This window comes from Chaetodon auriga, chromosome 18 (assembly GCF_051107435.1).
Source record: "Chaetodon auriga isolate fChaAug3 chromosome 18, fChaAug3.hap1, whole genome shotgun sequence".
Lineage (NCBI taxonomy): Eukaryota > Metazoa > Chordata > Actinopteri > Chaetodontiformes > Chaetodontidae > Chaetodon > Chaetodon auriga.
The window spans coordinates 18,298,187-18,321,854 of NC_135091.1; the positions used below are offsets into that span (position 1 = coordinate 18,298,187).

At 39.0% G+C, this 23,668-nt stretch overlaps 5 protein-coding genes across 5 annotated transcripts; all 5 read left to right on the forward strand.

Annotated features, from left to right (window-relative positions):
- Positions 1–531: 531 nt before the first annotated feature.
- LOC143335868 (trace amine-associated receptor 1-like) lies at positions 532–1,428 on the forward strand. The gene has a single exon (XM_076755518.1). It carries the CDS (start codon positions 532–534, stop codon positions 1,426–1,428), a length of 897 nt encoding a protein of 298 aa, XP_076611633.1.
- A 2,850-nt stretch (positions 1,429–4,278) lies between these two features.
- LOC143336587 (trace amine-associated receptor 1-like) lies at positions 4,279–5,178 on the forward strand. The gene has a single exon (XM_076756830.1). It carries the CDS (start codon positions 4,282–4,284, stop codon positions 5,176–5,178), a length of 897 nt encoding a protein of 298 aa, XP_076612945.1. The 5' UTR covers positions 4,279–4,281.
- A 3,626-nt stretch (positions 5,179–8,804) lies between these two features.
- On the forward strand, positions 8,805–9,818 carry LOC143336691 (trace amine-associated receptor 1-like). Its single transcript, XM_076756969.1, has one exon. It carries the CDS (start codon positions 8,805–8,807, stop codon positions 9,816–9,818), a length of 1,014 nt encoding a protein of 337 aa, XP_076613084.1.
- A 3,999-nt stretch (positions 9,819–13,817) lies between these two features.
- On the forward strand, positions 13,818–15,015 carry LOC143336692 (trace amine-associated receptor 1-like). Its single transcript, XM_076756970.1, has 2 exons — positions 13,818–13,889; positions 13,978–15,015. The coding sequence occupies exons 1-2, from the start codon at positions 13,818–13,820 to the stop codon at positions 15,013–15,015; spliced, it is 1,110 nt and encodes a 369-aa protein (XP_076613085.1).
- Positions 15,016–19,587: 4,572 nt separating this feature from the next.
- On the forward strand, positions 19,588–20,433 carry LOC143336693 (trace amine-associated receptor 4-like). Its single transcript, XM_076756971.1, has one exon. It carries the CDS (start codon positions 19,588–19,590, stop codon positions 20,431–20,433), a length of 846 nt encoding a protein of 281 aa, XP_076613086.1.
- Positions 20,434–23,668: the final 3,235 nt, after the last annotated feature.

Sequence of the window (23,668 nt, forward strand, 5' to 3'; positions counted from 1 at the left end):
TTTGTTTCAAAAGTTTCAAGTTTCAAAAGTTTTGAAATTGTTGAAACAGACTCAAGGACACACACACACACACACACACACACACACACACACAGAGTTACTGTATTATTGCATTATTGTATCATCATATCACATGCAAACACGAATTTAGTGTATCACATCTGATTGGACAAGAGACCTTTGTATTCATGATGGTCACTATGTGGGGGTTGATTATTTAAATGTTAAGTCCAAAGCTTCTGCACAGTGGAATAGTGAATAAAGACACACATCAACAGTGACGTGTCATTATGGTATGAAACTTAAACTACAAGTCTTTGGTTACTGTAGCTTCATGTCTTTGTGTCTTAAGAACACTGATGACGCTGTGGTGTTCTCACTGTAATTGGTTAATATTGGAAAATTGAATTGCAGGAATCAAGGATCATGGAACCAGAGAGGACTGTCAACAGGTCGTACACTGTTCGTGACATACATCCCTGCTACAAATCAGATAATGGAGCTTACGTGTTTACAAGCAACCCTTCTCTAATGTGTGTATTATTATATGTTTTCCTTGGCTCTCTGTCTGTTGTCACAGTGTGTGGAAACCTTCTCGTAATAATCTCCATCATTTACTTCAAACAGCTCCATGTCCCGACTAACTACCTCATCCTGTCTCTGTCTGTGGCTGACCTGCTTGTAGGAGTTTTAGTCTTTCCTTTCAGCATGGCCTTCACTGTAACCTCCTGTCGGTATCATCCGGCTTTATTTTGTAAAGTGCGAGGAAGCATTGATGTGACTCTAAGCACAGCCTCTATTTTGAGCTTATGCTGTATTTCTATTGACAGATATTACGCAGTGTGTCAGCCTCTCACTTACAGAAGTAAAATAAATGATCATGTCATTGGGATCATGATCCTGGTGAGCTGGGCTATTTCTGCTATAATAGGAATTGGCATAATGATTGCAAGTTTTAATCGAGAAAAATGTGGACAAAGTTGTTTAATTGATGCTGTGCTATCAACAACTCTCGCATGTGTTTTTGCCTTTTACATGCCAGTCATTATAATGCTTAGTATCTACCTAAAGATTTTCATTGTTGCACAAAGACAAGCAAACAGCATCCAGAACACAACCTGTCTGAGCACAAAGTCTGGAGCTACTGTTAGTAAAATGGAGAGAAAGGCCACCAAAACTCTGGCTATAGTTATGGGAGTTTTTCTCTTATGCTGGACGCCTTTCTTTTTTTGTCTGACATTTCTGTCTTTGAGTAAAGCAAGGGTGTCGCTGCCTGTATTTGAAACACTCAACTGGCTTTCATTAGCAAACTCAATGCTCAATCCATTCATTTATGCTTTCTTTTACAGCTGGTTCAGGTCAGCTTTTAGAATGATCATATCTGGAAAAATATTTCAAGGCGATTTTTCTGATTCGAAGCTCCTTTGACTCCTTGTTTAAAAAGCTGAATTGAAATATAAGCTTGGCAATAATTGTATTTAGTAATAAAGGTTGGCATAATAAATATTAGTATTCTGCTACTGTACTTTACACTTTACGCTACATGAGATATTTGTGTTTTTATTGAGATATAGGCCAAAGCTTTCACTGCAAGTGAAAAGGATTTTATCAATTCACCAGTAACAATAATATATACAAGTATATAATGCCAGATGCCAAAGATGACCTGCAACAGATGTACACAATAAACACATGGTATTGCAATAAGTTATGGCAGCACTGGGCAGTATATATTTGAAATGGTGATTTAAAATAGCAGTTCAATTTAAGATAAGTCCTCAGGTAGATATTTGAAAGACAGGCTGTGACAGCCTGGTCAGATTATGCAAACATGTGACAACACTTGTCTAACACTGTGAGGTTTGTTTGACAAGACCCCATTAATTATCTTGTGAGTCCTTAAAATGGCACTTCCATGAAAAGTATTTGAAATAAAGATATGTTTTAATGCCTGTTCCATCATGTCAAACAGAAATTTTGTGTGTTGTGTTCAATTTTTTTCGTAATGTTTTCATAAAAAACAACCTGACGTGTATGGTATCTTTGGAAACGCTGGCATGATAATTTATATTTCTTATGCGGGTGTATGGGTCTTAGCAAATATTGTCTACACCAAACTAGTTTGTTATTACTGACCCACTTTGATTTTAAACCCTTGACGAGACAAACAGCAAATCTAGGTTATCATTATTTTCTGGTCCTGTTAAAGGTTTGTTTACATGGGGGGTTTTTACAGCATAACACCTTCATTTCTAAAAATATAAAAATGATACAAAAACACTGCCCATCCCAACACTCCTTTGATTTCTTGTTAAGAGCTGTTTAAATATAAACTTGTCTATAATTCTATGTAATGATTAGGGTTGGCATGATAATATTAATATCTTTACTCTCCCTCATACATGTATATTTTCACTGCTACTGCGCTCCGCATGTGTTTCAGATATTTGTGTTTTTATTCAAACATAAAACCATTGAAAATGGGAAACATGCCACAATCCATTTTACGAGACCTTAACAATACTACAGATATACACTACAAGTATATAATCCCAAATGCCTGGGGTTATTGCAACATATTTGCACAAAATGCATTAAACACAAGTTTTTGCAGCACTTGTTAGCGTATATTTGAAATGCAGTTTAAAAAAAAGAAAGAAAGAAAGACATTTAATTACATTTATTATCTGAAAATAAATCGGTGGACAGTCAGCTCCCTTGAGCCCCTCCCGGCTTACTCACCAATGATTAATTTGGGGGAAAAGCGATCCAAGCCTGGGCCAGATGGGTTCAGGTCCACTTCCATAGACATTCAGCATCCACACATTAATAGAAGCACTAATAATTACCAGTAGTCATCGGAGTCTGATTTAACAGGTTTATTGTATGTTCCTAAAATGTGCACAATAAGCCGAGCTGGACTTCTCTCATTCTGTTACCATTATATTCTGCAGATCACCTAAAGTCACAAAGACTTAAATGCATAGTAACATATACATAGTCATATCCAGAAAATATGCAATTATGATTAGCGTAAATGTATGCTAAATATAATCAGTCAATGTTCTTGAACATCCATGAATAAACAGAGATTGAACAGAGGATAAATATGTCCACACTTTACTTAGTGATCATGAAATCTACTAGGATTGTGTGTATGTGATCATACTACTGACAGCGAGTGCTCTTTCCCCTTTTGAAAGTCACCTTTCCTGCACCACAAGTTGCAAACATGATCAACAAAAAACACACAAACAAACAAAAAAAACGTCACCACATTTCCCTCTGTACTGTAACTTTCTATATGTGGCTATGTGGCACTATTTAACTGAAGGCTGTTATTATCTGGATCATTACAACGATAAAGTCGCATTAGCAAGTGGCGCATGGAAAACATGTCAGATCTTAACATTTCATTCACTTCTCCTGCCCACTGGTGTGGAGAGCCCCTCAGGTGTGCTTAATATTGTTAAGCTTTTGATAATTTATTTTTTTCTGAATCATACTGACTCCCTGTGGCCCTTTAGCAAAATGACCCCATACCACATCGATGGTGGTCCCCAGAATTGAGAAGTTCAAACAACCCCGACTTTCTTCAGTTAAACAGTTATTGTTAAAACAGATCATAGAGCCCCTCATCCACAAACCACTTTTGTCTTCAGTTGTCTTCAGAGGGAAAAGGTACAATCAGCATTCATTCCCTGGTCAAAAGACTCTGCAGTGGTCATTTCATGAAAGATAGATAGACAGGACTAACTGCGTTTTAAGAACCTGCATATACATGCTAGTTTTGATGAAAAGTGGTATAACACACACACACACACACACACACACACACACACACACAGACAGTTACTATGTTATTGCATTATTCTACTGTCACATGCAAACTCAAATGTAGTGTATCACATCTGATTGGACAAGACACCTTTGTATTCATGATGGTCACTATGTGGGGGTTGATTATTTAAATATTAAGTCCAAAGCTTCTGCACAGTGGAATAGTGAATAAAGACACACATCAACAGTGACGTGTCATTATGGTATGAAACTTAAACTACAAGTCTTTGGTTACTGTAACTTCATGTCTTTGTGTCTTAAGAACACTGATGACGCTGTGGTGTTCTCACTGTAATTGGTTAATATTGGAAAATTGAATTGCAGGAATCAAGGATCATGGAACCAGAGAGGACTGTCAACAGGTCGTACACTGTTCGTGACATACATCCCTGCTACGAATCAGATAATGGAGCTTACGTGTTTACAAGCAACCCTTCCCTAATGTGTGTATTATTATATGTTTTCCTCGGCTCTCTGTCTGTTGTCACAGTGTGTGGAAACCTTCTCGTAATAATCTCCATCATTTACTTCAAACAGCTCCACGTCCCGACTAACTACCTCATCCTGTCTCTGTCTGTGGCTGACCTGCTTGTAGGAGTTTTAGTCTTTCCTTTCAGCATGGCCTTCACTGTAACTTCATGTTGGTTTCATGAAGGTTTGTTTTGTAAAGTACGAGGAAGTTTTGATGTGACTCTAAGCACAGCCTCTATTTTGAGCTTATGCTGTATTTCTATTGACAGATATTACGCAGTGTGTCAGCCTCTCACTTACAGAAGTAAAATAAATGATCGTGTCATTGGGATCATGATCCTGGTGAGCTGGGGATTTGCTGCTCTAATTGGAATTGGCATCATAATTGCAGGGTTTAATCAAGGAAAATGTGAAGAAAGTTGTGTAATTGATGCTCTAATATCCACCACTCTTGCATGTATTTTCTCATTTTATATCCCAGTCATTATAATGCTTAGTATCTACCTGAAGATTTTCATTGTTGCACAAAGACAAGCAAACAGCATCCAGAACACAACCTGTCAGAGCACAAAGTCCGGAGCAACTGTTAGCAAGATGGAGAGAAAGGCCACCAAAACTCTGGCAATAGTTATGGGAGTTTTTCTCTTGTGTTGGACTCCTTACTTTCTTTGCATCATTTTTCAGCCTCTAACATATGATGTAACACCAATTGCTGTGATTGAAACCCTTAACTGGCTGACACTGTTAAACTCAATGCTCAATCCATTCATTTATGCTTTCTTTTACAGCTGGTTCAGGTCAGCTTTTAGAATGATCATATCTGGAAAAATATTTCAAGGTGATTTCGCCAACTCAAAACTCATTTGACTTGTAATCATTCAAATAACAATTTAATCAGAGAATAATAATAAAGGCTGAAACCATAAAAGTTGATATTCCACTGCTATTATCCTGTTCACCGCCTGAGCAATGTATACTGGATATACACAGGTTTTCAAAATCAGATATCTGTATGTATTTTGAGAGTTGTTGGTCGGTTGCCTGTGATGTGGCGCTACAGAGAGCAAATACACTGTAAGTCACAGGGGTCAAAACCCAGTTCCTGGAAACATATGTTTGAGTTAATCAAATCAAGAAAGCGTCTTCTAAATTGAAGTCCCGGTAAGTTTACGTATGAGCATGTATTGATTTTAGACAAAATCTAATGAAATCCCATGAAACTTGTGAAGATATAAAGCACTCAAAATCTCTCATAACCAAATATCTTTCTCCACGCTGACAGAACAGAATTTTTTAAAATCCAAATGTGGTGATGCCTCAGGCCTTGTGCAACATGATATTGCTGATATTGGATGCTGACTGTACCAGAAATCTATTTTTCTGACCCGAGGGGATGACTCATTTATACCTTGACAGACGACACACGACAAAAAAGATCTGGTGACCTAATTTTATACGAACACAATCAGATTTCATCAGCCTGCCACCAACAAGTGAAGCTGCTGCTGCTCTACTAATGTGCTGCTTTTGCCACATTAGCTGTGTAGACTGTGTCAGAGAGTAATGTTGTCATTGCAAGACTAGATACTACAATTTTAACCATCGACACAATACCAGTATAAAACAGCAATACATGATACCTCTTTACATAAAACAGTAAACAGAAAAAAGACAATCCGATTGTAGATTTGTTTATTTTTTATTTTTGGACTGTCCGAATACAGTACATTAGTAAGTGATCTTATCAGGGTGATCGGCATTAAACCAAGTGCTCCTATTATTTCAACAACATCAGCACATAAGGTGTTACACATGACAAACTGTGCTCAAACAGAGGTGGCAGATTAAACAAGTGTAACATGTGAGACGTTCAAAATTTCAATTAGCTGAGCAGAAAACTAAAGAAATGAGAAAAATACAATATTTGTTAAGAAAGCTCGATCAGTGATGGTGAGGAAGAGAATATAAATGTATTAAAATCACAATTCAGACAGAAATGTGCTTGTCATTATGCTGTTTTTGTTTGGGTATATTTCAACCCAACCATCATATGCACTTCTGCACACATCAGGTCGGATTGTGTGTCCTTCACTAAGCAGCCATGGCATGCCGATTATGAAAAATTTGCAAACTGGGAGGTTTGTTTTGGGACATTAAGTATCTTTCTATTGGTTTGCAACCCCCCCAATTAAAATATAAATAAGTTTCCATCAATAAACAGTGTTCAGTTCAGTGATGATCATTGCTGCATTGGTGCTACATTGGTGCTACGTTAACTGTCAGTAGGTGTTACCTCTGACTTAAACAGCAAGCGCTGTACTCTGACATAGCAGGGAATAACTGACTTATGTTTGCTACTTATTGGCATAATCTATATTGACTGGCTGTAATGTCAGATACAGAATCTGTTACCATGTTGTTCGAAGCGATGAGCTGATTCAAAGCTACTAGCAATTCAGAGATATTAGCTAACATTACTCGCTATCATAGAACAATCATCATCACGCAATAAACTAGAAAACACTGTCTGTCAGTGTTATTTCCAAAAGAAAATGCACTAAAAACTAATTTTCTTTTACGAAGATTCTTCTCTGTCATTTCCTCTTCTATGTTTTTTCTCCATGTGCCCTCTCTTGGTCATTTCTAAAACTGTAATTTCAACCCTGCTATATAATCAAACCTATTCTTTGCTCCATTTACACAACTGAACGCCCTGTGCCTGTGTGGCTTATTAGATTGAAAAATGAAAATACAGTGAAAAGTACACACTGTGACATAAATGCTTTGCCATGGTGGAACATCCAGCCCTAGGTGAGCTGTGTCTATTACAGTCCTCATTTCCGTTCTCCATTTTGGAAATGACAGTTTCACTCATATAAACACTGATTTAATGTCAGGATATTAGGTACACCTAAATGATGTCTAATGCCAGCATCAGACTACACATATCTGGCCTGATTTTGATCCGATATTGCCGTAGCCAATGAATTACCAGCATCGTGGCTGATCATGAATGATAATCAGGCTTCTACACACGTGTTGTGTGAGGTGCTAAATGTGTCTGGAACGCCTCACGTCAGAATTTCTTTGTCTTGACATGCCTGGTGTGACATCTGGCATGACATGTTCCTGAGCACTGACCAATCAGGTGCTGTCTCCAGAGTGCAGTCAGGTAACCATGGTGAGGAGAAGGAGGAGGAGGAGGAAGGATGCTGAGGTTGCTGCTGTCGGGAAAATTTCATTGAGCTGTGGCAATCGCACCCTTTCCTGTATAACCTTTCCTCGTGGGAGTACCATGACCGAGACCAAAAATACAAATGTTGGTGAGAAATAGCGGAAGCACTTCATCAGCCAGGCGAGTAGCTGACTGTGCTGTCACAACATTATCCCTGGTACTAATTGTGGGCATATGCTTATCATTACACCAGTAGCATATGGTAATATGGTATATGGTAATATGCTACTGGTCTTTATTTATACATCCATTAGATGTAGAAATAATTTCTTTTTTTTCGCTACACCAGCATCACACACAACACTTCTGTCAGTTTGATTGACAGTTGCTTCACCCGCCTCCCCAATGACATCTGAAATTTGACGTGTTGTGATAAGGAGTAGTCATGCATGCAGTCTTGCCAGTCACCCAACCAAGACACAGCAAGAGCTTATGGCATTGTGATGGTTAGATCTGACATGGTGACATCGACAAACAACACAATATTTTGCAGTCTGGTTCCAGCATAGTACAGCCACAACCCTGCAATGAACAACGCCCGAGTTTAGCTTGACAGGGGCTTGACCAAGAAATGCAAGACAGATTGGAAAGACAGTTTACTGAAGAGATTGATCTTTTATTCGGCCGAGCCTGAGCCTCCAATGTGTAACTGGGTGGAACTGTCATGGTAGTACTGTTTCAGAGACTTCGTTTTGTCCTAAGAACCGACTGAGGCCTCAAACAGTCTGTGTATGAATTTTAAAGGTTCAGTAGTGAAGGAAAATGTTCATATTTATGTGCTTTATGTTTTTCAAGTGGACACAATATCATATTTCAGTCCTATTGGAAAATTAAATAATTTATTTTAAAAAAATATATATTTATTAAAACACTTGCAAGTGAAGAAGCATGCATACACAAACACAAACACACACAGCTGGTGTATCATTATGCATCATTTTGCATCTCATGTACACAGCATGTAGGTCTCTAATTAGATCACCAAGGCTTGTCTTCATTTAAGTAATGAGACAGGGACTTATAAATACTGTCCAAAGGTTCTTCACAGTGTCACAGTGACTAAGGACACACAACACTGTTCTTGCATAACCTGGTTTAAGGTGTTACTAGGTAAGGAGGAAAGCTTCATAGAAAGTCTTTTTTTCTTCAGAAGATGTCTCTGTTTTTATGTAGCTGTACACACACGCTCACCTAAATATTTTTAAATGTTCTTAGCATTACAGTGTTTTTGAAATTTTCTTTTCAGAAATCAAGAAGCATGGAGCCAAAGCTGACTGTCAACAGGACTTCCATTGTCAATGACATACATCCCTGCTATGAATCAGATAATACAACTTATGTATTTACAAGCAACCCTTCCATATTATGTGTATTAGTTAATATTTTCCTTGGCTCACTGTCTGTTGTCACAGTGTGTGGAAACCTTCTTGTAATAATCTCCATCATTTACTTCAAACAGCTCCATGTCCCGACTAACTACCTCATCCTGTCTCTGGCTGTGGCTGACCTGTTTGTAGGAGTTTTAGTCTTTCCTTTCAGCATGGCATTCACTGTAACCTTGTGTCTGTACCATGAAGGTGTGTTTTGTAAAATACGAGACAGTTTTGATGTGTCGCTGTGCACATCATCTATTCTGAATTTGTGTTGCATTTCCATAGACAGATATTATGCAGTGTGTCAGCCTCTCATTTATAAAAGTAAAATAAATGATTGTGTCATTGGGATCATGATCCTGGTGAGCTGGGGTATTTCTGCCCTAATCGGAATCGGCATCATAATTGCAGGATTCAGCCAAGGAACATGTGAAGAAATGTGCTCAGTTGATGTTTTAATGGCAAACACTATGGGACCTGTTTTCTCATTTTACCTCCCAGCGATCATAATGCTCTGCATCTACCTGAAGATTTTCCTTGTTGCTCAGAAACAGGCAAACAGCATCCAGAACACAACCTGTCAGAACCCAAAATCTGGAGCAACTGTTAGTAAAATGGAGAGAAAGGCCACCAAAACTCTGGCTATTGTTATGGGAGTTTTTCTCTTATGTTTGACACCTTACTTTCTTTGTATTGTATTTCAGCCTTTAGCTTATGTTACCCCACCAGTTACTGTGATTGAAACACTTAACTGGCTGACATTGTCAAATTCTATGCTCAATCCATTCATTTATGCTTTCTTTTACAGCTGGTTCAGGTCAGCTTTTAGAATGATCATATCTGGAAAAATATTTCAAGGTGATTTTTCTAACTTGAGATTTTTTGTATTATTGTGTTGAAATTTTGACATGTTAATGAATAAAATATACACGTATTTATCTCAATATTGCATACTGTCTATGCATTGTATATATTTTTTTTGTTTTGCTGATAAGAGTAACAGAATTAAAATAAACAATGGTGCAATGTTAAAATATAAGGATGAAGTGTGTTTTGCTGCCGACCCTGTCATCAGCAGTGTTACAAGATCTGACAAGAACACTCAAACAACAAAAGTAACAATGGAAAAGCTGCTATGTGGGATAAATCCTAAGGCTATGTATGGCTAGAATTGATACAATTTCCATTTAAATTAATCATACCATAACTTTTTTGTAAAAGTTTGTTTTGTGAAGCTTTTCATGATGTGACCATTACACTGATTTTACACAGTATGCAGTATAATCCATGAGCAGATAGGCCGAGGTGTCAACTATTAGATTTTAAGATTGCACTGCTCAAGCAACAGCCTGTTCTCACAGATCTTGCTGTGTATTTTGTGTTTTTTGTGTGACTTTTGTATCTCATGACGTAGTTCACCAGACAGACCGGGGGTAATGTTTACCTCCACATCACAAACTTGCTCAGGGAATGTGACAATGAGGGAGTCCACACAAGAGATTAAGAGAAAACAAACAAATTTATGAGACTAAAGTTAACACAAATGAACAGTGAGGTGTGGAAATCAGCAATGTCAACAATGAAAGCAGTGCATGGATGTGGAACAGTGGGATGCAGGTCCCTAACAAATATAATTGATGAGCTCGCTGCACTGACTAAGACTCAGTCAAAATGCTGTGTAGGCAGTGTTTCACTGAGACATAGCTGCACTGACATATTCCGGATGCAAACACATCACCTGCAGCTTTCAGACGGTACAGGTGGACCTCGACAAATACTGCTGAAATATCTGGTTTTAGAAAATATCACAGCACAGAGACAGCACTAGTGAAAACTGTCAATGACATCAGGTCAAACATTGACACAAAAATGCTGTCTGTCTTGATGCTTTTAGATTTGGGTGCAGCGTTGACACAGTAGATCATACCATTCTTTTAAACAGACTCTGAAATTTAATTGGCATCTCTGATACTGTTTTTAACTGGTTCAAACCATATCTCACTGACAGGAAATTCTAGCATGGGTGAACAAAGTTTTTATCAAATGAAATGCAGTGTTCCCCAGGGGTCAATTTTAGGTCCAACCCTTTTTAACCTATACATGCTACCATGTCATCAGGGGGCACAACATCAACTTTCACAGCTATGCAGATGACACACCACTTTACATAGCTGTGTCTCCTGATTACGCAGGACCACTTGATGTCCTTTTTAACTGTATTTCAGACATTAAATCCTGGATGGCAGAGAACTTTCTATAGCTCAACCAGGACAAAACTCAGGTTTTAGTTATTGGTCCAGGAGACCAGAGAGAGAAACTGGCAAGCAAACTACAAGGTGTCTCTTTCAGCCCATGTCAACAAGTCAAAAATCTTGGTGTAACATTTGACACAGAATGGAATTTTGAGGCTAATATAAAGGATGTCATTACAAAGGCATTTTATCATTTAAAAAAACATTGCCAAAGTACGCCAGTTTCTATGTCAATTCAATGCAGAGACACTTATTCATGCTTTTATTACCTGCAGGATTGATTACTACAATGCTCTTCTTTCTGGTCTCCCTAAAAAGAATATTTTTCAACTACAATTACTTCAAAACTCAGCCGCTTGAATGTGGACAAAGATCAGAAAGAGAGCTCATATTACACAGATTTTAAAGTCTCTGCATTGGCTTCCTGTGCGTTTTAGAATTGATTTTAAAATTCTTTTAATGGTTTATAAAGCTCTTAATGGTCTTGCTCCTTCTTATTTATCTAACTTGCTTTTACCATATGAACCCAGCAGAGCCCCCAGGTTTTCTGGAAGTGGTCTTTTAACAGTACCCAAAGTTAGAACCAAAACATATGGTGAGGCATCTTTTTATTACTATACGAAAAATTATTAAAAACAAACAAAAAAGGTAGGTAAACTGCAATAACAAAATGTTAAATGCCCATAGATAAAAGTCAAAATCCTCCATGATTTGGATGGAGCTGATGAAGATGAAGATCTGTACTGCGGAAGGGGAAGAGGTTGCCCATGTCTGGGATGTTTCTGGTACAGCAGTTATTGGTTTGGAAAGCAGCCTTGGTCAGTTTTGAGTGGAGGATTTTTGAGATGATGGTGTTGATGGCAGAGTGGAAATCCACGACCAGGATCTTTGCATATGTTCCTTGGTTTCAAAATGCTTCCAGACAATGTTCCCTACAATATCCACTTGAAGCAACTAAAGCCCAATTAATATTTTTAGATTTTTGTTTTAGTGACTCAAAGCCCTTGGTACAGGTTAGGGAAAGATTGTGGTTTTGGTTACATGTGGAAAACAATCGATGATAACGTGAGACAGGACAAGTCTCAAAACCTGATCTCCGATGTGGTCATCTGGCAAAACATTTGTCTGTGTCAATGCAAATTTAAACTGTACTCATCTTGTTGTACTCCTTGTCATTTGATGTACTTTTGTTTTGCATGATGTCCTGATGTGTTGTTTGACTGTGCTGTTGTGAATGTCATCCTTATTTATCACATGCTCAGTTGACATAGACAGTGTGCATGTGACACAATCTTTGGCACAAATAGAACCTCATAGGATAAAGCTCCTAGTGACCAGTACGGGAAGCCTGTTCGACTGGCATAGGTGTGGCAAACAGGTGTGAAAATTTTGGGACAAACTGGGTTTGGAAAAAGCTATTTTGGCCACCTGGGTATACGTGGATTCATTTGCAATTTAAATAGAGTCTGCAGCGGGTCATATAAGTGAAGATGCCCGGGGGCCGACATTTTTTTAACCACAAAAGTTACATGAAAATACACACTGTTATAAAACAATTTTCAATTCAATTACCTTCATTTTTCAAATGACAATGTAACGAAATATAAGTCACTCAGGCAGACGTGAACAACTCTAAAAACACAATTCTGCCATTCATCCAGTCAGATAACATGAACATTTTAAACAGGAGTTATAAGTAATGCAAAGTGGTCTGTTATCAGTAAACTTTATATGTGGAGCCGAATAAGCTCAACATTTTCTGAACAGATGAACGCATTTCTGGAACCCTGCTTTTGTCCGGCTGCCGGAAAAAGTCAACAAGAGAACGCTGCTGGTGTTTTCCGCAGCACTCATCGTCATACTGCAGCTCAATGAGCTCAAGCTGCAGCTGTGGAGGAGCATCATCAGGGTCCACAGAGAAGGGAGAAGAAAAAAGCAACATGTCCTTTTCTGCAAAGTCCCGAAAGCGTTTGTTAAATTCCACAGCAAGAGATACGATAGCTGTTGCATAACTCTTGATTTACGCACCGATGTCCTGTGGGAAACTGTCAGTGACTTTTTCAAAGCTGGGAAGTGCGCGGTGCAGGGCTCTGTTTGGGACAAGTGTCTTTGGAAAATTTGCAGTTTGGTTCCAAAGGCCTTGATGCAAGCGTAAAGAAAGATGAAAAGCTGAAGATGTTGTTGTTTAGACTGTTGTCTAAATGTGTTTAAACTACAAAGCCGAAACCTGAATTGTCTTCTTACTTCTAGCTTTCTTGACCTGGTTTTTATTCTATTTCTCTGTAAGTACATTCACAGCAACAAAGAGCAGTCATGTTCCATGTATGTGTACACATACATGGAACATGAAGCTAATTTTGACTCTAGAAAAGCAGGAAGTATTTTTTATTTCAGGAAAGTTTTCATGCTGCATCATGGACCAGGGTGTCGTGGACATTTATGGAAACTTCTGGTCACTAGAATGTCAAATCATAAGTTTATTTGCTTTAAGAGTTTCTTGACTAATTAATTTCAAAGAGGTAACTTAAAATTGTGTATTTGTATAGGAGATTAAACACATACACGTGTGTGCAACTCATCTTACTGACCAACATAAAATGCCCTCCCTCTAACAAAATATGCAAATGAGCCCACGATAATGAATCCATGTGTGCTCAGCGGCACAGAGACCAAAGACTGTTAGAACTACAGATGCACAAGCCAGGATCAGTAGACATGGTATTAAACATACAAAGCACTGAGATTAACTTGAGATTTCTCATGACTTGAAACTGGATACCATTGTGTTATGTTTTCTTGATTTAAGACCTGTTATTGCAAATATTACGTGAGCATTGATGACCATCTAAGCATGGAACCTAAATTCTTTGTTAACAGGTCTGACGATGTTATTGAGGACAAACATCTCTGTAATGAATCAGCAAATGTGTCTGACTTAACAGCTGTCACCTTTTCATATTTATTATGTGTTTTCATTGGCTTCTTATCTGTTCTTATAATGTGTGGAAACCTTCTTGTAATAACCTCCATTGTTTACTTCAAACAGCTCCACACTCCGACAAACTACCTCATCCCCTCTTTGGCTGTGGCTGACCTGCTTGTTGGCATTAATGTGTTGCCTTTTAGTGCAATACTGGCTGTAAGCTCATGTTGGTATCTTCAAGATTTACTCTGTAAGATTCGAGGTTGCTTTGACATCTTTCTGTGTGCATCATCTATTTTGAACTTGTGTTTCATTTCTGTTGACAGATATTATGCTGTGTGTCAGCCTCTGAGGTATAGAACTAAAATAAATGTCCATGTTATTGTGATCATGATCCTGGTGACCTGGACTTTTTCGGCTCTATTTGGAATTGTCATCACAATTCGGGGAGTGAACCATGGACAATCTAACAGGAAGTGTGTTTTATTTCAAAACTCATCAGGCATCGGAACAGCTTTTGGATTTTACCTCCCAGCAACAATAATGTTTAGTATTTACCTAAAGATTCTGATGGTGGCACAGAGACAGGCATACAGCATTCAGAAAACAACCTGTCAGAGCACAAAGTCTGGAGCAACTGTCAGTAAGATGGAGAGAAAGGCCACCAAAACTCTGGCTATTGTTATGGGAATTTTTCTCCTCTGTTGGACTCCTTTCTTTCTTTGTATAACCTTTAATCCTTTGACTAATAATACAATACCAGTCCCTATGATTACAGCATTTAAGTGGCTCGGATGGTCAAATTCAATGCTCAATCCATTTGTCTATGCTTTCTTTTACAGCTGGTTTCGATCAGCTTTCAGAATGATCATTTCAGGGAAAATATTTCAAGGTGATTTCACTAATTCTAAGCTCTTTTGACTCATTACTTGAAGTGCTGTTATGCCAGTGATTCATTCAACACTGAAGATGTTGTTAATAAATGTAGGATCCATATATCTCAATGAGTGGCTCTTTTGCTCTATATATTCAGTTATTACCGTTCTGTATTCTCTGCGTTGAATGCAAGAACAGATTTTTGTCTGTGTGAATATTTATAGTCCTTTTCAAAGTCTTGATCTTTGCTTCCCTTGCTACAGCACACAAAGCTTTAAACAGTCCTGTAAGGAAATAATGAACGGTGACATGATGTGTCTCTTACAGCAGTTTTCACTCAGGGCCTCCATTATTTGATCTGGCTGCAGATGTCAATGGATTTAAGAAAAAGATGAAAGTTTCATCATTCAAAGTGATATGAAATAAATAAGAGTAAATGCAAAGTACTAAATAAGACTTTTGCATGAACATTAATGTCTAAATCAGTACTTTCACCAGCAAGTTGTGCATTGTTCACAACACTATGAATGTTACACTGTAGAAGGGTAACTTCTCTGTTTCACTGTACAAAACCAGACTTTTGCCTCATGCTCTCCTGTTAATAGTTTCATGATTAGAAAATACATTTATGGATGTTCACTAACAGAGAAAGGGTTAGGGTTACCACCCCCCCCCCCCCCCCCCCCCCCGGGTTCGTAGCGTGCGTGAGTAGTGATTGACAGATGTCAGACACTCCCTCAGATGCTCCTCTGGCTCTGGTTGGTTGTTTTGTGTCGAGCGCGGTGGACTGCAAATCGCAGTAGGAGCAGCAGGTGGGACCAATGGAGCTGTTATTTTTTTATTTATTTATTTATTTATTTTTCTTTCACAGATTACATGTTTCATGTACTGCTGTCTGGGCATAGGGACACTTTTAGCTAATATGACAAAAAATTACTTTTATACAAGTTACCTACTAAAGTTTTTTATTGGTAATTATTATTATTGTTGAGTAGAAAAAGAATACTTCACAACTACTGTCATTAAATATTTACAGACTAGAGCTGGAAAAAGTGTTGGATTTATGTTTCTACATGATGTCACCCATCAGAGCCATACTGAAGCTCAATGACAGCGGCTCCAGCCGTCACCATCTTGGCAGTGCCTGACTCCTCTTAACTCCTGGCAATCCAAATTTGACCAAAGAGGTGGAGAGTGGGTGGAGCTGAGGCAGGCCAAATGAAGCCTGGTTGCTGAAACACACCCATCTAGCTCGGAGCTACCAAAGTAGCTAAAGACAAAGACATTTTCAGTGTCTTTTGGAACTGTGAAGACTGTTTTAAGCTTGATGGGGTACATCCAAACATCACTGGTCTCTTGTGAACAGGGGAACAGTTGTCTCCAGTCTTGGTGGTTTCCTTGTCTGTACAGCTGCTTACCTGCCTGACTCTGTGTTTTTCGCCTGCTTCAGGTTCTGATCTCCACCTTGGTCTGGAGTGTGCTTGGTGTGAATTCATTGTGAGTGCAAAGTCTGGACTCCTCTCCTGTCTGCCCATTCTCACCTCAAGTTACTGTTGGATCATCTGGTTCTTCTGTTGTGCATTTCAGTGTCATTGTTTATTGAATTAAATACATTGCTCATCGTAAACCTCCCTGTCTTCATGTGTCTGCATGCAGCCTTTTGAGTCCCAGCTTGAAAAAGCATCACAGCTTGTCCTCCAAATTATCATTTTTTATCAGTATGAGAAAATATGAAAGGAGGAAGGACTGCAGACTTTTTTTTCTAAAACACTTTGTGTGTAATAACACTGACCTGGGTGAATTTAAATCATTTGAATATCTGACTCTTTAGCTCAAAGCAGAATTATTGGACGGTTTACAGTTCAATAGATATTTGCAGATTGTGCCATTGGTGAATCCAGACCAGGCAGAGAATCCACAGTGACTGAGTCCAGTTTCATCAGTGAGAGAAGACTGGCAGGGTGCAGATGAGGGTGGGGCACCTCAGCACAGACACACAAGATGGGAGGTCAGGAAGGCAGGTAGCAGACAAGGCAAAGCTGACAAAAGGTATTTAGCGATTTTCTCGGTCATTAGCACGCAGGAAGACAGACGATTGCTGGCTGAAAGCCTGGTGCTTTAATACTCTGTAGGCAGGTGAGTCTTGTTTGTTTCATTGAGCACAGCTGTGCTCAAGAGGAGAAGAGGCTTGGCCCAATCTGTCGGCCATGCCCCGCAGTGACACAGATTCAGACCTGACAAACAGGAGACAGACAGACAGACAGGAGACAAAGGAGAGCCATAACACAGGAGCTCAATGGGGGAAAAGAGGACAGAAGTCAGATATCCGCACGGTGTGTCAACCACCAAAATATTCATTGGTGTTTATGCAGGATGTCTCACTTGATGAGACTTGGTGTCACTAGATATGATGGATTAATCCTGAATGGAGATCTGAATATTCATACCAACAAAGCAAATCACTGAAAGATATGGAGCATGTGAATGTACTGGACAATTTTGATCTCACCCAACAAGTAAATGAAGCCCCTTATCAGCATGGTAACTTTCTGGACTCAGAAATGACAACAGGGTTAAACACTGACAATGTTTCAGTATTAGAATGACCGATTTCTGACCATCACTGTGTTTTCTGATGCCAGCCTAATCTCAACAAAGAGTAAAGGGGATTTTTTGGTTCAAGAGATTCCTTGACGGAAAGACTGAAGTTCTGCAATATTAGGAAATCATCTGAGTCACACAGCTATGGTTGTTTTTTAAATGACATGGTTGAACACTTCAACAATACCATGCCATCTGCCTTAAATACTGTTGCTCCACTGAAGGTTAAGGGAATCTGTTGAACCGCTGAAACAAAAGTGGGCTCACAGTTCACTGATATTCGCTATTAAACCATGACTGTAACAAAGCAATACATTTGGCAAGAAAGTATTACTTTTATAAGATTATTACAGGAAATGCTGGAACAATAGTGGAGAGTATTATTCCCCTCTATTGAGCAGCTACTCAGCACCGCCCCCACCCGTCCACAGTTCTCTGCATCATATTGTAAAGAGCTTGCATCATTCTTCAGTCACAAAATAACCTGAACTAGAGCCAGCATTGCTGCTGATGTGAACACAGATGACCTCAACAAACCCTGTTAAATAAATGTAATCATGGCAAAATTCACCTGCATTACATTGACTGAGCTCTGCAAGACTGTCACTGCTTCGATCTCATCCGCTTCATGTCCCTACAGCACTTTTAAAGCATGTGTCTAACAGTGTTTTAAGTAATGTCCTGAAGATTATAAATACATCTGTACAAAGAGGCATCTTCCCCAATGTGTTTAAAACAGCTGTGTAAAACTATTACAATAGAAACCCAACCTCGATGGTCATGCACTCAGTATAGTATAGGCCGATATCAAACCTTTCATTCATCAGTAAGATACTGGAAAGAGTTTCAGTCCAAATTTACTTGTTTTGTAAAACAACATCCTGGAGGTATTTCAGTCATCAGAATATACCCCTCAGAATAAACCTCAGACTGAACACTGATGAAAATGAGGTCTGAGTTCTTGTCGTCTTAGACCGAAGAGCAGCATTTGATATGATTGATCATGATATCTTGACCACTGAGAGACTTCTGCCTACATCACAAAACCTTGGATCCAGCTATTGGACAGTGTTCAGCATCAGCACAACACCAGGCTCTGCCAAGTCTAGAGGAGGTGTACTCTGCACTCACATTAATGACTCTTGGTGCTCAAACACAGTCAAAGTAATTGGACCATGTTTCCCGGATGTTGAGTTTTTGATGTTGAGATGTCGATCATATTATCTGCCCAGAGAATTCATCAGCGTTTTTACTTCTGTTTGCATTCCTCTACATGCAAATTTAAAAAAAATGCACTACCGTACCTGTACTCTATGAGGTCATCAACAGTCACATGACAAAACAGCAAGATGTTTTTTATTGTGCCTATAATTAAAAAGACCTCAGAACTGTTGTACCTAAACTCCATCAGCGTGTCCAATACCCTGGACCATGTTTACCAGGTAGAAGGTTCATTTATTTATCATCCTACAACACAGGGCTGTACAGTGAAATACAAGGTGAAGCTACAGTAATTAATTTAAGAGGCAACTTAAAATTGTGTATTTGTACGGGAGATTAAACACATGCACCAGGAGTTGTATGATAACTCATCATACTGACCAACATAAAATGCCACTCCCTTGAACATAATATGCAAATGAGCCCACGATAATGAATGTAATCCATGTGTGCTCAGCGGCACAGAGACCAAAGACTGTTAGAACTACAGATGCACAAGACAGGATCAATAGACGTGGTATTAAACATACAGAGCACTGAGATTGACTTCAGATGTCTGTCTGCTGCAAACTGGATACTGTTGTGTTGTTTTCTTGATTGAAGACATGTTTTTACAAATGTTACGTGAGCATTAATGACCATCTAAGCATGGAACCTAAATTCTTTGTTAACAGGTCTGATGATGTTGTTGAGGACAAACATCTCTGCAATGAATCAGCAAAAGCGTCTGACTTAACAGCTGTCACCTTTTCATATTTATTGTGTATTTTCATTGGCTTCTTATCTGTTCTTATAATGTGTGGAAACCTTCTTGTGATAACCTCCATTGTTTACTTCAAACAGCTCCACACTCCGACAAACTACCTCATCCTCTCTTTGGCTGTGGCTGACCTGCTTGTTGGCATTAATGTGTTGCCTTTTAGTGCAATACTGGCTGTAAGCTCATGTTGGTATCTTCAAGATTTACTCTGTAAGATCCGAGGATGCTTTGACATCTTTCTGTGTGCATCATCTATTTTGAACTTGTGTTTCATTTCTGTTGACAGATATTATGCTGTGTGTCAGCCTCTGAGGTATAGAACTAAAATAAATGTCCATGTTATTGCGATCATGATCCTGGTGACCTGGACTTTTTCGGCTCTACTTGGAATTGTCATCACAATTCGGGGAGTGAACCATGGACAATCTAACAGGAAGTGTGTTTTATTTCAAAACTCAGCAGGCATCGGAACAGCTTTTGGATTTTACCTCCCAGCAACACTAATGTGTAGTATTTACCTAAAGATTCTGATGGTGGCACAGAGACAGGCATATAGCATTCAGAAAACAACCTGTCAGAGCACAAAGGCTGGAGCAACTGTCAGTAAGATGGAGAGAAAGGCCACCAAAACTCTGGCTATTGTTATGGGAATTTTTCTCCTCTGTTGGACTCCTTTCTTTCTTTGTATAACCTTTAACCCTTTGACTATTGATACAATACCAGTCCCTGTAATTACAGCATTTAAGTGGCTCGGATGGTCAAATTCAATGCTTAATCCATTGGTCTATGCTTTCTTTTACAGCTGGTTTCGATCAGCTTTCAGAATGATCATTTCAGGGAAAATATTTCAAGGTGATTTCACTAATTCTAAGCTCTTTTGACTCATTACTTGAAGTGCTGTTATGCCAGTGATTCATTCAACACTGAAGATGAATCTCCCGTCCATTGCATGTCATATATTTATATAAACATTGTCACTGTACTGTGCATAAACCTGTACATTTGTATGTTGAACCAGTGCACTGATAACCCTTTGAAGAGTGTGTAAACACAATGTGTATGTATGTTAATAAATGTAGGATCCATATATCTCAATGAGTGGCTCTTTTGCTCTATATATTCAGTTATTACCGTTCTGTATTCTCTGCGTTGAATGCAAGAACAGATTTTTGTCTGTGTGAATATTTATAGTCCTTTTAAAGTCTTGATCTTTGCTTCCCTTGCTACAGCACACAAAGCTTTAAACAGTCCTGTTAGGAAATAATGAACGGTGAAATGATCTGTCTCTTACAGCAGTTTTCACTCAGGGCCTCCATTATTTGATCTGGCTGCAGATGTCAATGGATTTAAGAAAAAGATGAAAGTTTCATCATTCAAAGTGATATGAAATAAATAAGAGTAAATGCAAAGTACTAAATAAGACTTTTGCATGAACATTAATGTCTAAATCAGTACTTTCACCAGCAAGTTGTGCATTGTTCACAACACTATGAATGTTACACTGTAGAAGGGTAACTTCTCTGTTTCACTGTACAAAACCAGACTTTTGCCTCATGCTCTCCTGTTAATAGTTTCATGATTAGAAAATACATTTATGGATGTTCACTAACAGAGAAAATGTCCACTTAAATGGCCTTTCATAATTATCAGTTGTCAGTTGTCATATTGCTTAAAATATCATAAATTTTTCTTTTTAATGCAGGAATGACATTTCATATTTTATTCAATCACTTACTTGTACTTGTACTTCTATAATAATGCAGTGGAAAATCTATTTTAATTTCTTTTTTTTTTTTTTTTTAAACAAATTTTATTAATTTTCAACATATGCATATGACATAAAATACAATCTGCCATCGTCTGAGGTACAGAAAGTGATCAAAGACAGACAGAAATAAACATGATAAAACAGGATATTGTCATCCATTTGACCCTAAAAGGTGAGTCTTCAAGCCATCAGTCCCACATACATCCCCCACATCGTACACAGGGCCCCCACCGTATACATCGCTCCACGTACAGTATGCACATAACACTCATAAGTTCAGTCACAGTCACATCAGCTTCCCACACAGTGGGCAATAATACTTCAGGCAAACAAAACAAAACAAAACAAAACGAAACAAACAAACAGACAAAAAAAAAAACAAAAACCCCCCCAAAAAAACCAAGGTTTTGCAGTGTGCAGGTTTCAAATCGAAGGCACTTGTGCATTTCTCTCAGGTGAATTTGACCACTGTAATGAGAACTGACCCCTCATCACTAACTGAGTCAAAGTATCAGGTAGGTAGTTAAGCAGAGGAGCCCACATCTCATCAAAGGACCTTTCATTACCCCTCATGACTGCACTGAGTCTTTCATGGGGGAGGACCCGGAATATCTCCCTGTACCACAAAGTGGCAGTAGGTGGTTTATCATTGATCCAGTTAATTAAAATGCATTTTCTAGCCAGTAATAACAATTTGTCACATAATTTAAACTTCAAGCGGGTCATGGTCAATTCCCTTGAAGGTAGGCCGAGGATGAAAAAGCCAGGGTCCTTCCCCACCTTTACCTGAAAGATGCCACTCAGTTCTTGAGAGATTGTACCCCAAAATCTTCTGATCAATTTGCATTGCCAGAAATAATGATAATACGTTCCAGACTCCCTGAGACACTTAATACATAGAGGAGAAATCTGACGGTCCATCTTATTTAATCTGTATGGAGTTAGGTGTAGACGGTGCAGTATCTTGTACTGTGTTTCTCTCAATCTATTGCATGTAAAGGTGGATTTAAAAACTTTAATGGCCTCCTGCCAGTCATCCTCAATATATTCTGTGTCAAAATCTCTCTCCCACTTCCGCGCAACGCTTGTGATATTGCCTGTATTAAGAGAGTACAGTAGTGCATAGAAGCAAGAAATAAAACCGGTGACACCTTTTCGTGAAATAAGGAACCTCTCAACCTCATTGCATATGACCAGACCAGGAGGGGATAGGGTCTTAGATCCAATAAAGTGTCTGATCTGAAGAAAGCCAAAGTGATGTTCTTTAGGGATGCTGAATTTGGACTGCAGTTGTTGGAAAGTCATTAACATCAAATTGTCATATAAGTCTCCAATCACACGTGCCCCATTATCGTGCCACCTGTCAAAAATACTAATATGGAGACCCGGGGGAAAATCCTGATTTCTTGTAAGAGGGGTCAGAAACGAGGCATAACCCCCTCTGCCTAGGTGTTTACAGATCTTCTCCCACACTCTAATTGTGTTGTATACAATTGGATTACTCTTGATGTCCCGGTGTAGCTTTTTCTTATCACCCATGACCAAGCTCCATAGCGAAGAGGGCAGAGAGGACCATGAGTCTAGACAGGGCTTGGAGTCCAGATGAGCATGCAGCCACTCCCACAAGAAGCGAGCGTGGCATGCCCAGTTATAATAGGTTATGTTTGGTAGGCCAAGGCCACCTTCATCTGAGGGTAACTGTAAGATTTTAATTTTCTGTCTGGGTCTTTTGCCATGCCATATGAATTTAGAGAATGCCCTCTCTATATCAAAAGCAACCTTTTTGGAGATCCATAAGGGTAACATTTGTAGGGGATATAATAACCTAGGCAATATATTCATTTTAATTAAATTAATGCGCCCCATAAAGGATAACGGGAGGTCATGCCATCTGTCTAAGTCCCTCTTTATTGTAGCTACTATAGGAGAGAAATTAAGCTTCCACAGCTCAGTCAGATCAGGTGAGACTTTTATCCCAAGGTAAGTGAAGCCTGTAGGGGACAATTTAAAGGGGGAGTTGGTGAGTGAAGCCAGATCGGTAGAGCCTAATGGCATAGCCTCAGATTTTCCATAATTAATCTTGTAACCTGAGAATGAGCCGAAGTCCTGAATGATAGAGAGAATAGCTGGTATAGATAAATCTGGTTTAGTCAAAAATAGCAGGATGTCGTCGGCGTACAGGGCTATTTTATGGGTTTTCCCTCCCATTGTCACCCCATGTACGTCCTTATGTTGTCTTATAGCCTCCGCTAGGGGTTCGACTGCTAGCGCGAAGAGTAGCGGGGACAGGGGGCAGCCCTGTCTCGTCCCTCTATGCAGTGGAAAAGGTGGTGATTGCATGCCACCAG